A 20,424-nucleotide genomic window follows, 5' to 3' on the forward strand; every position below is an offset into this window, starting at 1 on the left:
TTAGTGACATTACCTAGTCCTGATAATCATGCCCTCTACATACTAGCTTTACACACTCTCACAGCTACTGCCTTGGTTGAAGCTTCTGCTTTTTCTTTCCAGGATATGGACTTCCTGCCTGCTTTCAGCCTTCCTACCTTTCAGTGTGTCCTTTGCATTTTCCTAAATCACTGGCTTAAAACTCTTGGCTAGCTCTTAGCCAGATAAAATCTAAGAATATCCTTGGCTGACCACCTGACCAAGCATGGATCTCACAATCAGTCTGTCCTCTCTCCTTCCCTTCTTTCCTTCTCCCCTTTTCTGCTCCCTTCCTACCCTCCCTTCTTTTTTTTTTTTAATTTTATTTATTTAAGTAATCTCTACACCCTATGTGGGGCTCAAACTCACGACCCTGAGATCAAGTCACACACTCTTCTGACTGAGCCAGCCAAGTGCCCCTACTTTCTTAACTTTCTTCCTCCTTTTCTTCATTAACTTATTCATTCAAATCCTATTTATTAGATTTCTACCATTAGGTTTCTACCTTGTTTTAAGTGTGGGCATGTTGGTGATCAAATACAGACCAGGGGTCTGTGGAAGTGATGAAAGGTGATGAAAGGAGTGTTTTCCGCATGTAGTTCCTTATCTGTTCAGAGTCCATTCATGATAGAACTGGTGTCATTTCTTTCTCTGGTGTCTTTTCTTTGATTCCCTCTCCCCCTTTTCCCTTTTGTGCATAGGAGAAGGAGGATTTAGATCTTTAAGAATCTTCAAGAAAAATCTATTAGAAAAACAATCCATGTTTTTGCTCATGTGGATTTTCTCTTTTAATGCAGGTGGCAATCAAATTTCTACCTTTTTTGTTTGTTGGTTTGCCATCTTATTTAAGACCATATCCCAGGACGGGAAGAGAAAGAAAGCAATGAATTGATGGGAAAGGCCTCCATACTAAAGATGCTGTTGGGTTTAATTTTCACAAATACCTATGGGTATGTGTTAGCATCCCTAATTTTACAGACAAGGAGAGGTTAAGTGACCTACCCCAGGAACCCACATGTTTAAATGGCAGAACTGGATGTGTTATTGTTAGGTTCTTGAAGTTGATTTATCATTATTATCCTTTGTTTCACCACCAGATTCCAGATTATATGGTGGCATTGCTGGTATAAATTTTGATATTGAAAATAATCCTGCCCTGCCACCTCAGCTGATCACAGAATATTGTTACCTGTGTGGGATTCCAGATTACCTCTTGTTCTAACATGGGTATAAATTGTCCACCGGGGAGAAATGGTTGAAGAGTCCTTAATCCACAAGCATGCGAAATCTGTTCACAAAGACTGCCTTTGATGGGAAGATCACGTTGTTATTGGAAGGATGGCTAGGCCATGTTACCTTCTTCACACCACGGGCAGTTCATCCCTGAGTTGTTTCCATGAATCCTTTGGTTTGGATCTACCACTGGTGGCCTGGGATTAATTCTAGTATGAAAAAGTCAGAAAACAAATATGGCGTATGTCAGGTTAGTCAAGGTGTGCCTCAGGAGGCACCAACTTTTCAGTGGCAATGAAAGGAGTCCTGGATCAGAAATTCATACTGACTTTTCACTGAGCAGGGAAAGAGATTTTGATTGCAGGAGATTTTTTCTCCAACTCACCTGCAGTATTCTTAGTATTAGCCTCCTTTGTTGGCTGAAACAATCACCCATAATGCCGGTTAAATTTAATCCATTTCAAAGTAACAGACATTTTGGAGCACTGAAACACAGAGTGTAAGTTACTGCCATTTCTGACAACAAACAGGGTTTATCACAGCTGAATTTAAAGAATTAAATTCATAAACCCTTATGAAAATGGTTATGGTAAAGGACCACGCAGAACAAGCTCTACAGTGTCTATCGGCACACTTCTGGCTTCCTGGCATGGAAAATCAAAGCTCATAAAATTGCTCCTTTGCTTACCTCTTCTGCCCACCGCGCTCCCCTATCTCGTACCAGCCATGCTCAACTATTGTGTTTTCTAATGACCACATGCTGTTTCTTGCCTCCTCTGTTTGCACACACTGTACTTTCTGCCTGGAATGCCCTATTCTCCTTGCCCTCTTGGGAAACTCTTAATAATGCTTCCACTGAATGGTCATGTCTTAAGAGCTTTGGCTGAGCATCCTCCTCCTTTCTGCTCCCATGGATCTTGGTGACACCTTCCACCCTAGCGCTCTGCACAGCGACAGCCCTTGCTTCTAGCCTGTCTCGTTCCATTCACCCGTGTCCTGCTGGCAGGCTCATTGCCCCTACCCATCGTTGTATTCTAGGTCTCTCCCGGTATGCATGGGGCTTTAAAGATACTTACACTCGAATGAGCAAAGAATAAATGAATTAAAGGATACTGGATGAAATTATTTTATAGGATGGACTGGACAGTGGATACTAAGGTCAGCTGTAGGTTTGAATGCACCTTTTTGTGTTTCTTTGACTATAGACAAAATGAAGCAGAAAGCATAAAGTACTGTTCTAGAATCTGCTGTTTCCTCCTGTTTATTCCTATATCAAATATTTTAAATCTTACATAGAAATTCCAAAATGAGATTCTGCCCTAGAATTGTTTAAATCTTTATTATTTCATGGGCAGTAATTTAATTAGGCAGTTTTAAGTTAATTTAAATGCAAAAGCATTAGCTAATTTAAATTTTTTGAATAAATACCAACTTTGGAAATTAACTCAAAACTGCTTTTAAAAATAAAAAAGAAAGCCAAGTTAATTTGCTAGGTCCACAGTTTAGTTATTGGGACTTTTATGGCGAAGCTCATGTGCAAACAATAAGAACTTGTGTAATTTGAATAGTTAACAGGAAAATTTCCCTGCTATGTCACTATAAACCTCCTTCCTGAGCTTTTACTCAGCATGACAGTTAAGAGTGTCCATTTTCCATTTAATTGGTCCTATATTAAATCCTCTCCACCAATTATTGGGTATGAAGACTTGGGACATTAATTTGTCCCATAGTTAACTTCATATGTAAAAACCTGACTCAGATTGTCTTTAAGAATTATATTATATAATATATGTGACTTGCTTAACATAATCTAACACAGAGCAAGTGCTTGGTAAATGATTGAACTGTTCAATATATCTTTTTTTGCTTTCACTCTGCTTTTTTAGCCATTAAAATGAAGGGGATGCCACATTACTCTCTTAAAGTTCTTCTGGAAATGAATACTAAACTCCAGAAACTGTTGGAACAAAGAGTGACCAGGAAATCTACTTTTTTAAAATTATAAGTCTAACATATTGTACATAATACTATATCTGATTGATGCACATGTGAATAAATGAATAAATGGCCTTTCTGGTAATTGGAAAACAAGGTCAGGAAGTAAAAATAATTCATGTTATAGACTAATTGCTCAATGAGAAAGAAATAGACTGCAAGACTTCCAAAATTCATTTCAATTAAAAAACACTGAAATATCTTTGTAAAACCATGAAATATTCAGGAAGCTACTTAGAACACATGGACTTTTTTTTTCATCTTATAGGCTTTATCTATGTAAATTGGGATTTAAAATATGTGTACTGAACATAAGCAAAGTACAACAAATAAAAAGGTAGCTAGATAATTACAAAGAGTAATTTTTGCATATATTGGGAAGTTGTTTTCCATACTGCAAGTATATGTATTTGGATATATGAGCATATAGGCATGCTCCATGATAACCAAAAGGTATGTCTTAAAAATGGAGTCATCTCTTTTTTAATTCTTGTTTCGGTTGAATTATAAATAAAATAACCCATGTCAAAAAGAATGCATATATTGGGGCACCTGGGTGGCTCGGTATGTTGAATGTCCGACTCTTGGTTTCAGCTCAGGTCATGATCTCATGGGTCATGGGGTAGAGCCACATGTCTGGCTCTGTCCTCAGCAGGGTGTCTACTTGAAGATTCTCTCCCTCTGCCCCTTCCCCCACTTGTGCATGCGCACATGCACGCTCTCTCTCAAATAAAACGTAAATTTTAAGAAAAAGAATACATATGTTGTCCTAACACTTCCTGCATAGGTAAATGCCAATGGATGTGTTTGTATATCTAGAGATTTCTTTCCCTATATCTCTATGTACAGCCTTGTGTCCCCATTGCAGGGTGAGGTATATAGTTTTCATCTCATAACAGTCCAAAATTCAGTCATACAAATAATCTTTGTTCTCAACAAACCAATGTATCAGAAGAAAGAAGTTTACAGTATTGTTTTTAAAAAACCATAACATTCATATCATGCATAATGCATTAGTTGCCAAGTACAAAAGAAATTGTTATTCAAATACATTGCCAGTTGTGGAATTATATAAATGAAACTAGTTTTTGGAAAACTGGTAATTTGGTGAATTGGTCATTTGATAAGTTGCAAAATTTGGTGAAGTATTAACTTTTAAATTATTCCATGGTCCTTTGCCTAAGATCTTTTAAAATGAAGCCTATCATGTAATACTTAAGCATCAGCTCTGGAGTCAGACTGTTAGAGTTCCTCTCCCAGCTATGACACTAAGTAGGTGGTCAAATGATTACTCTCTTGCTCGGTTTAGTGTGAAGGCTGAATAACTTGATACATATCAAGTACTTAGCACAGTACCAGGAACATAGAAAGTGCTTAACACAGTACCAGGAACAGAGAAAACAGCAGAGTAATAACTCATGTTATTGTTAGGAATTTAGGAACCTACTCAGCCTGATAATTTTATCTTTGAAAGTTTACAAGTGGCATGAATCACTTCAATCATTGAGTCTGTGCTGTGATTTTTAAATAGAGTTGTTTTATTATGCATTTGTTGTAACTATGAGTTGATAGTCTTTTCTAAAAGATTACTTAAGTATTTAAGTTTGCTGTCCTAATAATTAAGAATCAAATAGTTTTACAATGACTTTTGCTTATTTCCTTATGTTAGTCTTACTTTCTTTTATGCCCTTTCCTTAACCTTTGTCATTGGCTTTTTTTCTCATGAATTCGTGGTCTGCACTATTCTCTCATTCTAATAGACTCATAATTAGATTAATTTAGAATGAAAAATGTCAGACACCAATTAGCAACAGCTTTAAAATTTGTTGTGGTTGTTGTGGCTTGATCAGTTTGCAAAAAGTATACATTGAAGATAAAAGTTAGCTATTTTCATTGTTCATGGGAATATTTTGTGGTTTAAAAAAGTGTATTTCAAGGCAGTTGGCACATTTTTAAAACTAACTCCATTCATACCAGAAGGCTTTACTAACAGAAAATATTGGCAGCATCAACAATATCTACAAATAGCAAAAGCCTCACTGTATACTTTAATTTGTGTTGATGTTTGAACGTATTTGCCAGCTTCTCTAAATTTCCAGTGATTTTGGAGCCTTAACTCATAATTATAATTGCATTATTCTTAATAACATAACAAAAGCAAAACCCCCTCTCCAGAAAGAAAACAAGATGTATAATGTGACATCAGTGTAACCAGTTATAGAACTTGGCACCTACATGAGATTATTTTGAAAGCCTTTTAAAAATCATAACTGAGAGAAAGACACAAAATGTAAATTAAATTTTATGAATAGTTAAAAGCTCCTGATAAGGTTTCCAACAGGAACATGGCTATTTTACAGTGTTTAAAATTCCTAATTTTATTATTTGAGACAGCTAATGAAATGATTTCAATAATTATTTTAATTTGACAATAGCATGTGATGATTAAAATCACTGATAAAAGCAGTGATTTAATTAGTATGTCTATTTAAGAAATTAAGAATTTATAGATTTTTGTGGTAAAGTAAAATGAATGAGAAAACCATTGTGTTACATTCCCAGAGTAAATTCCATCCTCAGTCATCCAAGCTATTACATATGTCAGTTCTATATCTCAGTTTCTTCATCAGTGACTAGGTGAATTGTGCCCTAAGACCCTCTCCACCGATGAGTTTTGATCTAAGGCTACCTTAATTCAGACTGACCAATACTCTCAAGGAAGGCATTTCCTAATACATATTACATTAATAAAACCAATTAATCAGTAAGGCGAGCATGTTTAGAGTCTGTTGGACGTGATTGGAAGGTATTTTCCCATTGTGGAAATCTGTCGTTTATTTGCTCATTCTTAATCCCATTTCTTAATTGTTGTGCTTTTTAAAAATATATTTTATATGATTGCATTGAAGGCATACACACTCCACTCATACTAAAATAGTTCAATAGGAAAGCTTGTTAATTTTACTACAAACATCCATTTTCAAACACGATCTTCACTCAGGGATATGGAAGTGCTGAGTTTTGACTAACATTCCTAAAAATTTGACAGCTTATAATATTAACTAAAAGATAGATAACCCACAGAAAATTTGCATAATTGTATTCCCTGGAAAAACTAATACTCAGAAAACAGAAATCAAGTCAGCACTTGGATTTAACTTTATCTGCAAGCCAGCAAAACACTTTAAAAATAAATCTAGCTTTATTGGCATCTACTGAAACCCGAAGAAACTATTGGATTTTTAATTTCTAGATCTTAGGGGACCTCATAAGGAGCACTCTTTTCTGAGCGCACCCTACTTCTTCCCAGAAGACTTAGACTTATTGACATTTTTATTATTGATTTATTTAGTATACATGCCTTTCATCTCTACATTTTTTCTTCTCTTTCTCCCCCTTGATCCCTTTCTCTCTAGTACACAGTATGGACTGCCCTCTGGGTCACCTGGAATGTGTTCATTATCTGCTTTTATTTGGAAGTAGGTGGACTCTCTAAGGTAAGTTTATAATGCTTTTAAATAAGTACGCTTTAAAAAGAGTACACTAATAAATAATTATTATGACTGTATGTGTGTGTATATATAGAGAGAGTGTGTGTGTATTATATATATATATATATATATATAAAGAGAGATTGTGTGTGTATGTATATATAGAGAGAGGGGGGTAATCTAAATAACATTATAAATGTAATACTAATCAAAAATAAGTTTGGATACTGATCAGGAAAGAATGATCTTGGGAGCTTTATGGTTTAACTATGGCTTTATGGTTTGGTTTGTTAAGCTGTACTGAAACTCAGCTGCCAGTGTATCCTCATGTCCAGTTTAAAAAGGCCTAATGTCACAGTGACAACAGCCCCAAATGTTAAGTGAAAAATGGTTTTGAGTGTTCTCGTAATTTAAAGTGGGAATGGGGATTGACGGAAATGTTAATGTAATAAATATGAATAGCAAGTTGCTGTCTTTGCTTCAGTATTAATTCTGAAAAAATAAAAGTTTGACAAAGGATGAAAGCCTTATATGTGTAAGTGGAGGATATATTCACTAACTAAGTGCATCTTGAAATTCTGCTCAGACAGAAGAGAGTTGTCTTGATGCAACATGTTACCAGCCTCATTTCTGTCTGTCTACAACTAGTGTCAGCAAAGCACACAATTTTCACTGTGACTCCTGCAGAACCAGCTTTTGACTGCCATCCCAATGTAAGAGCATCTTGGGTAAAGTTTCTAGCTGTGTTTCTCATACATTTTTCTCATAAGCCAGCACAATTTTTACTTGTAGAAATCATAGAGAAGAAATGTAACAGTGTAAGTACTAAGAAAGCTGTAGTGTTGTTGTTGTGTTTTGTTTTTTCTTTTTTCAGATTTCTCATTATTCACTCTATGTGTGCTAACTTATTCTATTGTATGATCGTCTGAAAACTTCTAAGTAACATAATGGCCTTCTACTAGCATTTGCGGGTTTAGATCTTAGAAAATTTGCATTGACTAGCACAGACTCAGAATTGTTAGGCTCCATTGAAATGCATAGGGTAACAAAGAATTTTTGATTCAGCTAAGCAGCAAAAATCCCTGAAGGATTTTCTCCGGAACCTCCAGAGGTGGTTACTCTTTATTCTACACTATAATAACCTTATAATTAGAACTTGTATTCATCTTCTCACATTGGCAAATGTGTTCAGGAGCCAAAAATGACATTTTTAATACTGACTTTTATACAAATGCACAAGCACCTACCCTTAATATTTGTGCCATTAATCACATTTAACCTCTAATTTTTAAGACAGAAAAGAGTGCTTAAATCAGTGCCTAGTTATCTTCTGTAACACGCAGATTATAAAGTAATTTTAAAATGCAAATTTTATGAATATAATAATTGTGAATAATAAGCATAGCATTTTTCAAACCATGGCATTTTGTATCTTGTAATTTGAACAAATGACCATTTGTTTTAAAGATTTTATTTATTTTATTTGAGAGAGAGAATGAGAGAGAGAGAGCACATGAGAGGGGGAAGGGTCAGAGGGAGAAGCAGACTCCCTGCTGAGCAGGGAGCCCAATGCGGGACTCGATCCTGGAACTCCAGGATCATGACCTGAGCCAAAGGCAGTCGCTTAACCAACAGAGCCACCCAGGCACCCTTGAATGGTCATTTTAAATCATCACTGTACTGGGTAGTAATTCTCTTCTATTTTCTTCCATATAAACCAATTTTTTGGGAAAAAAAATGAGACCAGAAGAAATTTGTCCTATGGAATTGGTATTATGATATGCTAAAAGAAAACTGAATTTCAAATCCCAAGTCTTTCACTCAAATCTTGTCTTTAGCACTTATTAACTATGGGCCCTTAGGCAAATCACTTAACCATGCTAAGTCTCTGTGAAATATAAAAATGGGACCAGTTTGCCAACAAATGGTAGTAGTAATCAACACTTTTTGGGTATGAAGCATTGTTTTAAACACATCATTTATGGTAACTCAGGTAAGCTTCAAAACAATGTTATGAAGTGATAAGAAGATAATAATAGTAATCTTTTTTTCCGTATTAGTCTGTTTTCCCTCTGCCGCTCAAGGTAACTTTTGTGCACTGCTTTTTGTAACTGCTTTTCTAATATCAATATGCTTGTTAAGGGTTTTTTCTTTCTCATTTCTTTGGGTGCAAGGTTAAAAATGATGGCTATACTAGTCCAAGTCACTCATTTTATTACGCATTCAAATGCCATTAGGCAATCAACCAAGTATTCTAGTTCGTTAAAAGGATAGGTGACGCCAAAGTGAGCATCTTAAAGATTTTCTGTTGTTCTCCTTCTATTAACTGCCTCAAAGGCTGGTAGCATTTCCCTGGTTAGCCACAGTGTAGCCTCAGTTGGAATCTGTAGGAAATCTATTCTGAAAACTCGAGCCGAGTTAAGGACGCTTGACAAACCCAAGCACCTTTGCGACACTTCAAGGGTGGACTCTAGTTTTTATAAGAAATTCCTTGTCCATATATGCTGGTATGTACTTCCTAGAGCTTTCTATTTCTTGCTAGTTCGTGAAGGCATTCCTTGGCATTACCCACTTGGATAAATTAATAGAAGTCTCCTTTGGCCTGGATGTTTGCCTAAAATATCCATTCTAAAATAACAGATCTTTCCCCCCAAACTGGATTCAGATTAATTTCCACAATATCTCTATTCGGTGTTGTTCCAGTGACAGTAACCACATAATCATTCTTATTAACTATTAGTGCACATTATTGTGGGCATGAACAATTCTACATTTGGCCTCTTATGGGGATTCTTGATCCCAACACCCAGATATTCCTTTCCTTTTTACCTCATCTGCCAATCAGCTCTGCATCATGTGTTTGTCACTGGTCTTGAGGGTCCTGATTCTCCTCAGATCTTCCAGAACTTAAAGGGAATGGCTGTATTGTTTTTAAGGAAGGTGTACATGTATGGTGGGGTCAGGGGTGATTACGGGTCTGCATTTACATAATCTCCTGGAGCCTCAGCTTCCTTTTGAGGAAAACTGCAGCACTAATTTTGCTGGATTGTTGAAAGAATTAAATAAGATAATGCATATAAAGGACTTAGAAAGGATCTTGGCAGAGTGAGGTTTCAGTAAATAGTGGTTCTCATAATTGCCATCAACATCATCATCTTTATTATTATTGAAGAAATTAACAGACATCATGATTCTCATCCTGAAGTCTTTGGGACATATATTTATTACTATGCAAGAGCTGTAAGGGGAAAAAATATAAGACTGAGTGACTTGTTTAAAAAATATGTAACAGTCCCTTGTAATAGGACCTCAGAACTGCATATTAACTTCACAGCTGTAACACTATTAATTAAATCCTTTCCTTCAACATGTAAGTGGCTTTTTTTGAAATACTTCTGCAGCTGGATTCTCCTGGTGTCCCTACTGTTCCCCCTAGGAGAACTTTATGCATCTTTGGAAGTCTCTGAGGCTGCTTTTCTGCCACAGTTTAAGATCACCCAGGGCACAATTAGTAAGTTATTGCTGCTTCTTTGCAGGTTGCAAGACTTGAAATCATTTTTTTCCTCCCTAGGAATACATTCAGAATGTAAATATGAAAATTCAACTCATTTACCACATTTAAAGAGAGTGTAAAATAAGTTATGTTGAGAACTTAAGTTGTACTTTCTTTTTAATTCCAAAGGAATTTAAGCTAATATCTTATGCCATGCTCCTGCTTACTCTAGTGTGCAAACTTTCAGCTAATATTTCTTCTAATCACCTTTTCTCGAAAGGTGTGTGGAGCTTACACATTGTGATCTTAGCGAATTTTGAGTGTGGCCCATTTTCATAGAATATAGAATGTGCATGACTGTGCATGAGCATAATTTAGACAGAAAAATAAATATAAACAAGTTCTATGAAGATTTTATTAATCGTCTGCTTTGATCAGGGAGCTTTCAAAAACTTATAAACAAGGGGTGGGGGGGAGAGAGACTAACCCTCACTGATTTCTACTCTGTATAGGTGATTTACATTGCCTTCACACAAAAGGAAACCTACCTTCATTTTTTTCCCTCTATATCATGTTTTAACAACTGGACTTTTTCCATTGTGACCTAATTTATAGATATTTTGATTCTTTTTTTTTTAAAGATTTATTTATTTATTTTGAGAGAGTGAGAATGAGAGAGAGGGAGAAGAGAGAGAAAGAGAGAGAATACATGGGAGCGGGGAGGGTCAGAGGGAGAAGCAGGCCCCTCGCCGAGCAGGGAGCCCGATGCGGGACTCGATCCCGGGACTCCAGGATCATGACCTGAGCCAAAGGCAGTTGCTTAACCAACTGAGCCACCCAGGTGCCCCTAGATATTTTGATTCTTAAGGAAATTTAAGCCATTTCCCCCAATGACAATAATAGCACTCTCTCTGGTTTTTTGTTTTTACTTAAATTGTCACCTTTTCATACATAAGGGTCTTTTTCTCTTGTGAGATTCTTCAGTTGAGTATTTCACCTGAGCAGTCAGGCAAGATCAATGAGATAATTCTTCTTTTCAAGGCTCATTCTTATTACCTAGCCTGAATTGTTCTTTTGTACTTACTGAAAAAATTATCTTTCTTACTCAAGATTCATTTTCCTTCAAGGTTGGATTCTTCCACTAACTGTGGCTTTGGGCAGGCACTTTCAAGTAGAAAACTTTTAGAGTCAATTCAGAGTTATGTACAGGAGCATTTGCTTAGGAAACAGAACTTCAGTTTCCTTCGGCTGTTTACAATCCACCCATTATTTCTTATAAACAGTCTAAATATTTTTGTCCCAAAGAATTCTTTTTCGGATGACCGTTTCAAACTAAATCAATGATGTATAGTGTATTTCTTTTTTATTGAAATAAATGCAACTTACTGAATCTAGCAATGAATATTAAACCGATGTTTATCTTTTCCTTTTCATGATCTCTTCCTACCTGGACATTTTTCAAAAGGAATCTTGAAATACGATGTTTACAGAAGGGTGAAGCTAGGGCACAAAATATCTTTATTTGAGAATCATGTAGCAGCAAATGATACAGGAGCATCCCAGAAATCCAGCAAAACTATGCCTACATTTAGAACTACAAGAATGGTATCCTATTTACTTTATCATGAAGTAAATGTCATATCTATATCAATGAGACACTTTGGGAAAATGCATAAACTCTTCCAGCTCACTAGAATAGCAAAATATTTCAGGATCAGAATTAATATATTGTTATGTACTTATCCTGCTATCCAGAAAGAATGTTTTTGTCTATGATATTGACTGGGATAGGGGAAGATGGAAGTGGAAGCGGATATCTACCCAGTTGTTAAGGATTAATAAAGGAAGAACCATCACAATCTGCTTCCAGGCATTAAATTGATATAAGACCCAAAGACTTGCAAATGTTTATTTCTATGTTTGGTTCGTTGTGTTTCATTCATCTTTTATGTCTAAACCCTTTTTCTCCAAAATAATACAATTATGTTTTTTTTTAATAGCAAAGCAGCATAAATATAGTTATGCATTTCTGATTCCAAAAGACTTAAACTATACTTTTTCTTTTGGCATGGATCTAAGTGAACACAACTTCTTAAAATAGCATCTTCAGGGTCCTTCTTTATATGGGAAAATCATTGTTTTCCCCTGTAGCTTCTTTTCCATATAAAGAAAATTATAACCCGGTTTAAACTTAGTACTTTATTCTTCATAAATTTCATCAAATGCAAATGTCTTGAAAACCTTTGCTCTAAAAATGTAATTTGCCCCTATGTCATAGTCCAGTGACATATACAAAGTATAGCATACTGCTAAATAAATGCTGCAGGGTGGGTGGTGTTAGGAGTTTTTAATCAGAAATTTGTGTGATAATCTTATGCCCCTCTGTAGAAGTTCAACCTATTTCCATTCCTTATTACATTGTGTATAGATTCTGTAACAGATTTGGTCATTAAAGATTAGTCTCATGTCTGATTCAGATCTGTTGTGCCCTCACCAGAGCTGACGGTGCTTAAGGCCTTCGCATACCCCTCTCTCCTCCCTTCTTGTGACTCTACTCCTCTGGGAGAGCAGACAGGAAGTAGTCAACTGCTTACATTGCCATCCTATAGCTGATGGTGGAGGTTGCAGATTCTGACCTCATGCTGGCCTTAGTCTTTTCAGCTTCTACTAGTGCCCTCTGCCGATGTGACAGTCTTCAAATATGCCTAATTCTCCCTAAATTCGATGAAATGATATTCATTTTTAAATGATTTTATTTATTCATTTGAAAGAGAAAGAGAGAGAGAGAGCATGAGCTTGGGGGGGCGGGGCGGCACGGGTGGTGCAGAGGGAGAAGCAGACTCCACACTGAGCAGGGACCCTGAAGCAGGCTCTAACCCAGGACCCCAGAATCATGACCTGAGCCACCCAGGTGCCCCTAGATGATATTTATTTTTTAACAAATCTATAATGATTCTAATAGATGTAATTTGTTAAGCCATGGGTTACATAAGTTAAGCCATTCTGAGTTGACCATGCCTGCTGAATTTCCATGTAAGCATTATCTTCAAGAAAACTTTGGTGCTGCCAAGAAACCACACTTTTATAGCTTATATTCAAATGCTCTGCTATGTTTTTAAAGACAATTTAAAGTAGCTACTGCAGAATTTGTGATGCAGTTAGTTGAACACAAGACCGTTTTAGAACAATGTGTAGAATGAATAGAACATGAGTAAATGCCATTAAGATTTTGGGATTTCTTGCTGTGATGTTAATTAGTTTGTTTTGAAGACACAATCTCTTTGTTATGAAATGTCAATTAAGAGTACAATCCTGGTGATGAAGAATTTCAGGTGACATTTCCAGTGTTCACAAGTTTCAAAAGAGAGACTGATTAGTTGCATTTACTTACTTTTAAAAACAAGAATAGCAGCTTATACCGTGGTGTAGTTTTATACAATAAAAGAGCCCCACACAGTCAAATTATAACTAATGAACGTTAAGCTCAAGGGCCCTGTACAACAGAGGAAGGAGCCTATGATAACAATTATTCAACACTACTCTCAGATGAAGGCAATCACAAATCAGTTACATGCTTTGTACCAAATTCTCCTATGTAACCTGTAGAGGGGCCATCACAGATAACACTGATAATATCTAAAAGGTTCTCTTTGCACAGAGAAAGTTTCTCTTGTGCTGTGATGGTATGAGGAAGTATGGGCCTGAAGCCTCTGACCGATTGGGGTCTTGAACACAAATGGCCCTAAAAGTATCTGTGCATCGATTTGTCATGGCAGCCACTGGAAGCCCAGTGTTGTCCCACCAGCTGCCATGGCACACGAGTTCGGGATCCCTGGCTCAGAAAGGATAAGCTTGAGAATGCAGGATAAACAGAATGATAAGGAAATCAAACCAGATATATAGGAGAATATGTGAAAAAAGTGGCCAGGAGATTAGTGTCAAAGATGAGAGATAAGAAGGGAGGTATGTTTTGCTTTCTCTTGATGCAGGGAGCGCTAACAGAAGGACAATTCAGAAATCCTGGTAATGACATGCCCTTTAGTATGAAGGTCCTTGCAAGTCACGTCTGCCCACCAGCAGAGCTGACTGGGATCCTGGCTGAGCACACGCCTGCCCAGGGAAGAGCGTCAGGAGGCAGAAGCAGTTTCAGCCCTCCATGTCCTATCTGAGGACAACCGAGAAACCAAGCCCGGAGCGAAGATTGCCCGGAAGATGAGGCGGAACTGGCTGTCTGCTCAGACCGCAGAACAGAGGCACGGGAAGATAGGATGAAAGGGGAAACGGAAACAAGCCTCCAGGTGTCTGGTAATCAGGGAGGAGGCTGTATCTCTTCCATCATCTGGAAGTTCTCGGCATTAATTGCCTGCTGCCTGTTTCCTGACTCAGGAATAACAGTACAATAGCAATACAACGTCCAGTTGTGTTGATGGGAATCGTTGGTGTGCTTGTGTGTTACAAGAGGCACATGGAAGCATCTAGCTTCATCTGGACTCCCTGAAAGGTTGGCTCTTTGGGGGACTCTTTCAGTTTACTATAAAAACCAGGCAGACTATTTCACATTCAAATAAAAGATGAAGCTGAAGAAAAAAATAAGGCTATTAAACAAGTAATTCTACTTTATTCCTATGGAAGCTGGTTTGACTCAAGGTCTTGTATTCATGGATCTGAGTATCAGTAGTTCTTAATTTGCTAAAAGTATAGGAATTTTAAAAGCACACATCTCTAAGATTAAAATTAGATGGAAGAGACAAAAATTGATGAAATTTAGAGAACTGAAAATTTAAAGGAAAGATATCCATTTGTTAAATTAATTTCCAAATAGGAAATCATCTTCTATGAAGATTATGTCACTTTCCTAGTTTTCTAGGTTTTCAACTATATTCATCTAATTACGCTTTTGTTAAACAAATAGTGGCTGAGGTTTCTGGTTCCCTTATATTATCTATTCCCCCCTTCTCCTGATTAAGAGTCAGGGAAAACCCTGCTTTCGTGTGAGACAGAAGTGCTAAAAAACATGTATCTCTTTGCTCCTGTAAGAGTCTGTGTGGTCATCTAAGTCCTGGCCACCGAGATAGAAGCAGAAGAATTATGAAGGACTTCTGGAAAGGCTGCTAAGGAACTAATTTAGTGTCAAAACAGGCCCAAACTTAGTGACTTAAAGCATACAAATCTTACACTTAATACAAATCTTACACTTCTGTGGGTCAGAAATCCTACAAGTCTCAATGGGCTAAAATCAAGATGTCAAACATACTATGCAAAACAGTATGGGAGTTCCTCAAAAAATTCAAAATAGATCTACCATAGGATCTGGCAACTCCACTTCTGGGAATATATCTGAATGAAATGAAATCATTGTCCCACAGACATATCTGCACCCCCCATGTTCATTGCAGCATTATTTATATTAGTCAAGACATGGAAACAACCTACATATCTATGTGTCCATTGACAGATGAATGGATCAAGAAAACGTGATCAATGTCTGTATGTATTTGATATGTATACACACACACACACACAGGAATATTATTCAGTCATAAAAAAAAGGAAATCTTGCCATTTGTGACAACATGGATGGACCTTAAGGACATGAATGATGCTGAGGGAAGTAAGTCAGGCAGAGAAAGACAAATACCATATGATCTCACTTGTATGTGGGGGTCTAAGGAAACCAAGTTCACAGATACAGAGATCAGATTGGTGGTTGCCAGAAGTGGGGCTTGGGGAGCTGGGGAAATGGGTGAAGGTGGTCAATAGTTACAAGTTACAAGTTATAAAGTAAATAAGTTCTGGGATGCTATGTACAATATGATGACTATAATTGACAGTACTGTATATTGTATAGTTGAAGTTGCTAAGAGAATGGCTCTTAAACATTCTTGTCTCAAGAAAAAAATTTTTGTAGCTATGTGAAGGGATGAACATTAACTAAATTTATTGTGGCAATTATTTTGCAATATATTTATCTATCAAATCATCATGTTGTACACTTTAAATGTATACGGTGTTATATGTCAATTATATCTCACTAAAATTAAGAAAAATAAAATCAAATCAAGGTGTCAGCAGGGTTGTATTTCTTTCTGGAAGATCTAGGGGAGAATCTTTTCCTCCTCTTTTCCAGCCTTTAGAGGCTGCCAATGTCCCATCCTCCATCGTCAAAGCTAGAAATGGCAGTTTGAATCCTTCTCATTCTGGCACCTCTCCGATTTTTGGCTGCCAGGAAAACTTCTCGACTTTTAAGCACTCACATGATTAGATTGGGCCCACCTGGATAACACAGGTTAATCTCAGCACATCGAGGTTCTTCACTTCAATCGCATCTGCAAAGCCCTTTTGTCATGGAAGGTCCCATATTCATAGGTAGTGAGGATTAGGACATGGACATATTTGGGGGCCGTTATTCTGCGACCACAGTGGTGATAGCCATCTTGGACTGTGAGGTGACCCTGAGGATGTTAGTCGTGAATGAGAAAAATAGAATAAAAAGTAAAAAGGAGCCTTGGGAACCTAATAACTCTGTGAAGTTTTCATACTACCCTGAGCTGCCTATGACCAGAATTCTCTTATAGCAGAAGATGTGTTTGGGGGCTTGATATATACAGCCGAAAATAATGTCTAACTAATCACATATAATTCTACAGATAATTTTACTTAGTATTTACTTAATTCGAAGCACCGTGCTACGCACTAGGGCTATATTCAGTTCTTGCCCTCATAAAATGTTCTGTATCATAGGAAAGACAGACATTAAATGAGTAATAACAAGAAAATAACAATAACAGTGTTATGATAATGAAGGGAAAAGAGCAGGGAATCACAGAGCAGGGAATATAGTCTTCACCAGGATCGGAGGAGGTTTCCTAAGGAAGACGGGATGAGGATTGGACACATGCAGTGAAGAAGAACATTACAAGTACTACTAAGCTGACCGTCACAAACACAGATGCTGTTACTGACATACCATAGGTAAGAAACATGCTTTGAGTTTTAAAATCTGAAATGAATTTGCATCTATCCACCCACCTCCATCCCACGCCCTTTTCTCAGACTCTTTTCTGGCCAGCACACGTTGGTGAGACAATTCCATGGAATTACATGCATCAGAGCCAAGGTCACTACCTTTGGGACGTGGTCTTGTAGGGACATACTCTAAACAAGGGAGCTATCAAGTTACAGACCTTTACTGCCAGTGTCCGGGAAATATCTGTCCAGGCAGGAACCGTGAGGAGAAATGCCAGGCTGTTGGGAATCCTTTCGAGATGATCTGAAGTTAATTTCCCTGTGCATAAGTACACAAACATTTTCCTCAAATACAAGGCTGTTGCACTGCACTACTTAGCTTAGAGCCAGTCCTAAAAAGTATTTCAAGGAAGGGTAAATATGCTTCCTGAAAAATCCCATGTCTGCTGCTGAAAGAAAAATGGTGTTAAGACGCCCTTTCAAACCAAGTGCTCTATCCCCACATTTATTTTAGCAACAAAAATTCAATTCGGTTGAGCTGTCTGGGGAGTTGATTTTTTTTTTTAATATTTTTATTTATTTATTTGTCAGAGATAGAGAGAGGACAAGGAGGGGGAGCAGCAGAGGGAGAGGGAGAAGCAGGCTCCTCACTGAGCAGGGAGCCCGATGAGGGGCTCGATCCCAGAATGCTGGAATCATGACCTGAGCTTAAGGCAGACGCTTAACGACTGAGCCACCCAGGCGCCCCTGGGGAGTTGATTTGACCCTGTTTCCAGAACAATAAACAATGGTTTGATGGCCTCATTCCTAAATGGTCCGTCTGATGTTTTAGTTTGTACATACAACTCATCATTTTTTTTCCTGCCCTGTAATGATAGAATTAATAGAGAAAACACCTCCTCAGTATATTAGAAGTATAAGGGTATTAAGTATTAAGGCTGTTAAGGGTATTAAGTATTAAGTATTGAGGCTGTTTTAAGTATTAGTGTGAGAAAATAGTCTGTCCTGCTTCAGGACAGCATAGGAAACAGAAATGCTGGTTGTGCAGTGAGTTGTGCTCACCATTGACTGAGATACTGAGACAAAGAGTATTATTATTTCCTGCATGCAATTAATCTTATAGGTCGGGAGCATGAATTTCTCTTCAGTATAAAAGGCAGGCAGGCTACTGGTCCCAAATCAATGACAGTCAGAAGAGCCTAGACATTGGGTGATCTGATGAATAATTTAAGCCTGATTTGTTAACTGTGCAGAAGTGAAGTTAGCCATGCAGGGGAGACACATTGTCAATTGCCAGCAATTTACTATGTTTTTGAAAACCACAGGCAGCAATTTACAGAAAAGATTAGGCCAGTTACTGTACACGTGTGACATTTTCTTGATTTAAGATGTCATCCTGAAAGCTGTTAACTGACAACTGGAGTTTAGAATGAGGTTATAAAGTTTAGTAAGGAACTGCTTTTATCTAAGAACCTCTAGGTTTCTGCTCTGGGAGACCCCTGAATGCACACCTCCTGCTGGGATTAACCGGGTGTATGCAAATGAGCCCTGTCAGAGAGGGTGACACACCTTCTCTCGGAACCATTAAGCACCTTTGCTCAGTGCTCAGTGCTCTTATGCTCTGACTCATCCAGGAGTGAGCATGGTGATGGGCCTTTATTTCTTGGAGAAGAAATCGTTGTCCACATATTTCTTTAGTCCTGTGCCATCTGCGAGGTAAAATCACCCTCATCCTGTACCAGGAGTTTGCTTTACAGTTCTTCATAAGAAGCCTATTAAAGGAAAATCTCCTTTTTATTACTGTAATTTCTTTCCCCTTCTCTTCCCTTTGGGAATTAAGTCAGTAACAATAATTTCTTGATATTTAAACTTGTAAAAAAGTGAAATGAAGGTAGTCTTCACTTCCAGAGGAATCTGAAACTCTCAAGTATCCTGAAGGATGACTTCTATAGGAAGAATATCCATGAAATGGTGTCTCATAGTTTAAACGTGAAAAAGTATAACCCATGACTGGTCATTTTTGGAGCTATGCCAAAAAATGGACTTTTGATATATTTTGAAATTTATTCTGAGTGTTTACATTAATTTGTTAAATTCTCCAAGGGTTCCTAGCAAGCTTAAACCTTGCAAATCAGAGTTGTAATTCGAATTCCTATTCTGGAATCACATATGTCAACAGTAACTTCTTTTTTTTTTTTCTTTAAGAGTTTAACTTTCCATATGAGAAACAAGTCAAGACTTCCTATGTGTGTCATTATCAGCAATAAAATCAATCTGAAAACTGAGACAAATACCTTTTTTCCTCTTTCTATGTTCTCTATTTGCCCATCTTGCTGGGTCTATAAACTCCTTTACAACCTGATGGCAGCTCCTGTGTGTTGCTTTAATCAATTTTTTCCCACCTTATCTTTTTCCCAAAAGGAGTGAAAAAGATGACCATGTGATAAGTTTATTTCTCTTTTCTATGTCAAATAGGAGAGGCAAAATACAAAATGCCAGAACATTACCATAACAGCCAAACATTGAACTGTTTAATAGAATTTCATATTAGACTATAACTCTGACTTTTCCCAGAAGTTTTTTTAATATTAAAAAAATCAATAAAATGAAAGTCCACATGAATGAATTACTTTTAAAACATTATATTAAAGACTGACAGCTCTAAAGTGGCTCAGCAAACTTATTGTTTTGCTATCAAAACAGTAGGAAAGCACTTTAGGCAAACACGTGTTCCTTTCCATGATAGTTTTAGAAGCTTAGATTTGGAACAGCAAAAGATAGTCACATTCAACTTTTCCAAAATATTCTCCTTTATGTATTACGAGCATCCATAATTAAGCCACGTAAACTTGGAATCTAATTTCCATAAACTTTTCATAAAAGTAAAAAATGTATTCATAAATATTATGGAAAGAAAGTTTTAAATGACTTCTATAATCTTGACTTTGGGTAGGTCTAACCAATTAAATCATATGGTTTTATTATTCCTTCTTTGTCTATAGTATTTTCAATACAAGAAAATACATGCTCCAGAAGGGAGAAAATATTGACTTATTTAGAGGTAGCTGTGTTGTAGACAACAAAATCAGAATTTTGTCTGTTTGACTAAAAGATTAAGTTAGAGTAGAATAAAGGTGGCAGTCTAACAGAATGCCTTGAAGGTAGGAGGCTTTCACCTTTGTTCAAATCATCAAGAAGTGAATTTCTTTTTTTTTTTTTTAAGATTTT

At 37.0% G+C, this 20,424-nt stretch overlaps 1 protein-coding gene across 3 annotated transcripts in view; it reads left to right on the forward strand.

The window, feature by feature from the left end:
• NKAIN3 (sodium/potassium transporting ATPase interacting 3) overlaps positions 1–20,424 on the forward strand; it is a 609,650-nt gene that overhangs the window by 333,725 nt on the left and 255,501 nt on the right. For all 3 annotated transcript variants that reach the window (XM_073892813.1, XM_073892812.1, XM_073892811.1), the window contains exon 3: positions 6,663–6,743. In XM_073892813.1, the coding sequence (XP_073748914.1) occupies positions 6,663–6,743 (81 nt within the window). The remainder of the gene's footprint in view (positions 1–6,662; positions 6,744–20,424) is intronic.

The sequence above is a fragment of the Callorhinus ursinus genome, unplaced genomic scaffold, assembly GCF_003265705.2.
Source record: "Callorhinus ursinus isolate GAN/ISIS: 27379988/994484 unplaced genomic scaffold, GSC_fseal_2.0 scaffold5, whole genome shotgun sequence".
Taxonomy (NCBI): domain Eukaryota; kingdom Metazoa; phylum Chordata; class Mammalia; order Carnivora; family Otariidae; genus Callorhinus; species Callorhinus ursinus.